Genomic DNA, 6,000 nt, shown 5'->3' with positions numbered 1-6,000 from the left:
AAACTGTAAATTTGCACGATGTCTCTGTGCTTAATCACAATCCAACTTGATTGTAAGAGGCTAACAACATGAAGACAACATGCATGACAGTCTTCATTTTGTGTATGTATTACTACCCCCTCCCTCCAATTTCTCTTTACTCGCATGTTGTGGAAAGCTTTCCACCAGTCTTGTATTTCCATGTGAAGTGAAGTTATATTCCTGTTGGTTAGCAGTTCATTTTCATTACTGACAGTTTTACTGGTCCACTTTATTTACAATGGAACTATGATGAATTAAATGAGCATTCCAGTTGCATATGTGGGAAAGCCAAAAACTAGCATTTATCCCAGTGGTAGGCATAATGGCAGCATTTGTCAGTGATACATAGTAAAAGAGGCACTGTCTAGCTTTTATACCTTTCCAATCCCTTACTTGCAGTAAAAAGTACTGCTGATGACAAAATACCTGCTCAGTTACAAATAAGAAAGTAGATGAGTCTTTATACTTATGCTCTGAAAGATCAGGTGACTGGAAACTGAGGATGAAAGGGTAGTACCACAAAGTAACAGTGCTCACAACCGATAGAATAGGAAGTTTGAATTTATTGAGTTAATTTTACATTTCAACAGAAATCAACAATATTAAAACATCTTACAGTTTACAAATGACTGGAAATGGTACAGATGTGACAACATGACAATACGTCATGGTTACTACACAGGCTGGAAAATTAAGTCTTATTTGTCATTTTACTTCTATTACATTCATTGAACATAGTTATTCACTAAAAACTTTTAATTAGGAAACTTTAACCCTTTAATCACATAAAAGGAATCTCTAGTTTGTAACAGGGGTGTCACTATTCCACACATTTTCTTGGCAATGTAACTTGGCCTGAAACAGAACAAATAATCATTAATCATTTGGTACTAAAAAATTAAAACAGAAAATAAAACCATGAAATATGTTCTAAATTTTCGAAACAATTTTCTTTAGATGAAATTCATGAACATTAAAAATTAACATGTCAATTACATTATTTTATTCTTAAGTTTTTTTTATGGAGATGATACTTTATTTAAAAATGGCCCTCACACATTACTTTTAATTGTCTAATCATTTTAGAGTTATTTTCTCACCTATTGCATTGAATTAGTTCTTGAATCTCTTTGCTATTACAAAACATTAAAGTTATAGTGTGCAACTGCCATCTCTGGTGAACAACTGTTTAAATTTGAAACTAATGCTTTAAAGTACTTACTGCATATTAACATTTTCTTTCCCTTATTCAAACGGTTGACCAATAATACTCTTTCAAACTGTTTCTGGGAGGATGTTCTTGACAAGCCAGACCACTAACATTCAGTGGTAAGATTTTTTTAACCAGAGGTGTGATACTAACAAACATATACTAGGTGCTGTATACATAGATTGAAAAGTTTATATCAGGCAAAACACACATGTCCTGTTGCTCATCATTCTATGTAATTATATGAAGTGTTGATGAAAGAGTTGCAAAAATCATGTTTACTGCATACTGAATCAGTTATGACATGCTTGATCACCTCCAAAAATGTTTAAAGTGGATTCCAAGGCAGAGTACTGAAATCCATAAGATCCCTTATTCAAATTTATTCTAAACTCAAAACAACTGTTTTTAATATAAGGTAATGATTATAAGACTGATATAAGAAGCATAGAATCACTGATTCTCAACTACAAAGTTAAATCTAAATGGGGAAGCCTCTTTCACAGTCTTACTCCTGTGGAATACATATTTTGATAGAAGTTTGATGTTTTTATGCAGACAGAAGGTTATATTTCTTTCAAATAATCTTAATTTGTTTCAAAATTTGTCGACTTTAACCCATGGAAAAATTCATATAACAATATCAAATATTTTCCTGCTAACAAAATTTTTATCACTATATAAAGTCCCTAATACTTGCAGCTTTTCTGAATCTTTAGTTCTGAAATATTTAATTTATGCTACTGTGTGGTCTAATTATAGACTGTAACAATGAAAATAATCAGTATTTGACAATATATTTTAATTGGATAGATAAATAATCTACTTAGAAAGTGGTGGCAGTAGAATATGCATATAGAAAGAAAGGTTTTATTTATGCAAGCTTTTGGAGACAGTGGCTCCTCCTTCAGACAGAATGGTTGAAGGGGAAGAAAGAGGGGTGAATGGAAAAGACTGGAGAGGTCCAAGAAAAGGGATAGAGTATGGAAAAGTCACCAAGAACCCCAGGTCAGGTGTGAGTAGATTCTTTATATATCCAATTATTATTACAGACTAGGTTTATTTCAATAGTTGCTGCACTCTTGGGAGAGGGGGGCAGGAGGAGGGAGATAACATGAAAAATGATCTCTACCACTTTTACCTCCCAATGACCGAGGGTAGATTAAAGTAGTATCATGACAGTTTATAATTTGACAATCAGTTTGACTACTTTAAAAGATGGAACACCACACATATCTTTTATGGAATGTGCATACATAGAGGTAAATTAGGACTCAGCCTCCTTTATTCTTCACTATTACAGTATTAGACATCATGATATCTATCCTTCAGTTCATACTGTCCTTAGCACATTTACACTTAAAATTTTGCAACACTGCCTCATAAGCAACAATGGAGCTAAAAAATTTCCTGTAACCACCTAAAAGCTTCTAGATGAGTGTTACGCTGGCGAAACACCAGAACATAAAAAATTAACCTTCAGGACTACATATTTGCATTCTTATCCACGGTATCAGTACAAATTCATGTATCACTTAGAGAGCACTTTTTCCCATTCCAAACAGAAGATTGAGATTAAAATATGAGACATTTATTTACAATTACATTCATTTACAATTTTATAAAAAAGATACAAGGTAAACTAAAGTGCGTGCTGGTGACTACTGTACAATGGTACAAAGTGCTTTGTGCTACACAGTTTAAAACTCACCCCACACGCTGTTGCGTGCTCTTCTGACTGGCACCAGTAGCTTGGGCCCCATGTGCATCTTTCTCCACCCAGCAGGTGAGTAACTTGTCTGTCCCTTGGACATTTACCAATCATTTCACAAATTTCATGAAACTCCTTGTTCTGTTCACTCAGGTTGACAATACTTTGACCATAAATTCTTACTAACTGGTTGCACTGTAAACAAATTTGATATATGAGGTGGTGGTGTCAATATTAATAACAAAGCATGTTCAAGTTTGTTACTTTACAGATAAATATTATTCACTGTTAGAAAACAGTCAAATAACCTTAATAACATTGCCATTGCTTAATGTTAAAACTTAAATGTTTAGTGCTAACAAAAAACAGGTAACTGAAAAAAAAAATGCCAACCTTTTCCATGTAGTTTTCTGGTACTGAATCACAAATTTTCTTTATAAATCCAGAAACATTCCGTTGAGCATATGGTCCCGCAGTAAGTTTCTCAAGTTCACCTAGAGCTGCATCGCATACAGCACAGTCAGTCACTGTGTCTGTAACATGCAAGATGCAAATAGAGACTAAGTGAGAGAGTAGGCCAAAAATTTTAACAAGATTAAATTTCTGGTTCCTTCAGAAACTGATAGCAAAAGTGCTTTATACAGCAGAGTGAGAGATAGAAGGAAAGGCTAAATAAAAAGTGGTTTTACAAAACGACTGTGTGTGTGTGTGTGTGTGTGTGTGTGTGTGTGTGTGTGTGAGAGAGAGAGAGAGAGAGAGAGAGAGAGAGAGAGAGAGAGAGAGAGAGAGAGAGAGAGAGAGAGAATGAATTGAGATTCGGTCATTCAGAGAAGAGCTATTTCCACTTATAAATAGTCTAAGAGGTGGTAACCTATTTGCAAATATGTTCGATAGCACTGAAGTCAAATGATCACAACGCACCTGACATATGTTCACTAAGGAAAAATACAGGCTCAACCTGAATATAATGACTAGGTCACCACCATGTGAGACTCAACAAGGATGGAAAAGGAAATCTGCACATCATATTTCAAAACAACTATTGCAGTACTCACCTAAGCTAATTTAGTGAAACCATGGAAACTTAAATCTGGACTGTCAATGTCAATTATATTAACCAACAGTCTTGTAACTTAAGACATTATTTTATTTTACTTTGAAGGCTACCAGTTTCAGTATTTCATTATGCCATCATCAGGCCTCATATGCACCCCTCCAAAGAATGAAAATGTGATATATGGCCATAAATCACCGAATGTCATGAATTCAATTATTTCACTAGTGCTTCATTCGAATACTTCAAGGCAACTGAAGCACTAGTGAAGTGATTGAATTCATGACATTCAGCAATAAATGGCTGTGTATCACATTTTTGTTCATTTGGAGAGGTGCATAAGGGGCCTGATGATGGCATAATGAAATGCTGGAACTGGTAACCTTCAAAATAAAATGACACGTTAAGTTACATGGCTACTGGTGAATTTCACTGACTTTGACAATTACTTGACCAGCCGATGTCCACTGTCCATAATGAACCAACAGATAAAACCTGGATGGCCGACGGGTATTTCGACCCCTAATTCCACTGAATGAGAGATCATCATCTTAAGAACTGTGTAACTTCATCTGGTGAGACCTGCACTGTGTGTTAAGTTTTATTATTTTTCCTAAGAATATTCATGCTTCAACTTCATTGATGATGATGATGATGATGAATGACGGTTTGGGTTGAGGGGGCACTGTACATCCTGGTCATCAGCACCCTGATGAAAAGTCAGCACGCAAATCTCATGGGTGGAGACGAAGGCTGTCCCCACATGTGGAGTAGTTTATAATGTATTAAGTCTGCTGCCCTTCCCCACAATCTAGGGATGAGGCCTGACAGTTCACAAAATTTCACCACTCTTTTAACACTGATGTCAGTATCTGTGAGGATGCTGAGCAAATCTCCAGTGAGACTGAGGGCTGCCCCTAATATCAGTATACAGGAGACATGTAGCCAAAATATGCTGAACTGAAAGCGTACACCACAAACTTCCCCGAGTGGTGGGTCCTCCTGCTGGAGCAGGAAGCCATGAATGAAAGGGCTATGCCTGATGTGCAGTCTGGTAAGCAAAACCTCCTTCCAGCAGTGAGGCTGACATGAAGTCTACCAAGCCTTTGTGGTCGATTTGAGTGACCGCAACTTGTCTGTCAATTGCCTGCAACTATTCAGTCTCCCACTGAGGCATGATGCATCTGTCAGAAAATGAGATGATGGCATGCAACTGGATGGACAGCACTATCACAACATGCTCCCTTGGCAGCTTTGTCGGCCATGTCGTTTCCCTGCCTCCCAATGTGGCCAGGTACCCAGAAAAAGATCACCTCCTTGCCACCGTAAGGAGTCATGGATGAGCTGAATCGGTGGGTCTACTGGATGCATTTGGTGAAGTGCTTGCAGTGCACTAACAGAGAACAGACAAGAAATCTTGTATGGTGATGTCTGTGAACCCTCTCCAGTGCCATCAGAATGACTTTTAACTCTGAATCAAAATTTGTAAATTGTTCTGGAAGACACACTTTAAAAACCCTATCAGGGAAAACGGCAAGACTATTGAGAGCATTGTCCTGCTGGGATCCATCTGTATAAATAATGATAAAACTGTGGTACGTACTTAAAACAGACAAAAACAAAGTAGTAAAAACAAAATCTGGAGTACAAATCATCTTGTACCATGTCAAGCTTAAAATCACTTTGTGCCTAAGACGGTGCCAAGGCAGCAGTGTGTTCCACTCCTGGGTGTGTATTTTGATGCCCGAGATACCCAGATCCTTGAGACAGCCTGTAGCATGTATACCAAATGGCTTCGTCACTTGGGGCCGATTCCGGAACAGTTGTTCAAAGGTGGGTTGGACCACTGAACTAAATGTCAATGACTGAGGTGACGCTGGGATTTTCAGTGCCTGTTGAGCCAAAAGGCTATGTTGCCAAATCCAGAGTGGTGGTTCACCAGCCTCTGCACTCAGGCTCTGAACTGGGCTGGTCTGAAAGGCTCCAGTCGATATCATAATGCCC

General features: G+C 37.5%; 1 protein-coding gene across 1 annotated transcript in view; it reads right to left on the bottom strand.

Annotated features, from left to right (window-relative positions):
- Positions 1–564: 564 nt before the first annotated feature.
- The window catches only part of LOC124617216 (prosaposin), a 66,922-nt gene continuing 61,486 nt past the window's right edge, over positions 565–6,000 (bottom strand). Inside the window, exons 16-18 of the mRNA XM_047145247.1 lie at positions 3,336–3,475; positions 2,943–3,137; positions 565–876 (exon numbers count right to left, since the gene is read on the bottom strand). Coding sequence (XP_047001203.1) covers positions 820–876; positions 2,943–3,137; positions 3,336–3,475 — 392 coding nt within the window. The 3' untranslated portion in view covers positions 565–819. The remainder of the gene's footprint in view (positions 877–2,942; positions 3,138–3,335; positions 3,476–6,000) is intronic.

The sequence above is a fragment of the Schistocerca americana genome, chromosome 1 (genome assembly GCF_021461395.2).
Source record: "Schistocerca americana isolate TAMUIC-IGC-003095 chromosome 1, iqSchAmer2.1, whole genome shotgun sequence".
NCBI lineage: Eukaryota > Metazoa > Arthropoda > Insecta > Orthoptera > Acrididae > Schistocerca > Schistocerca americana.
Note: the sequence above shows the minus strand (reverse complement) of the source record. Positions and strands in the feature narration are given on the sequence as shown.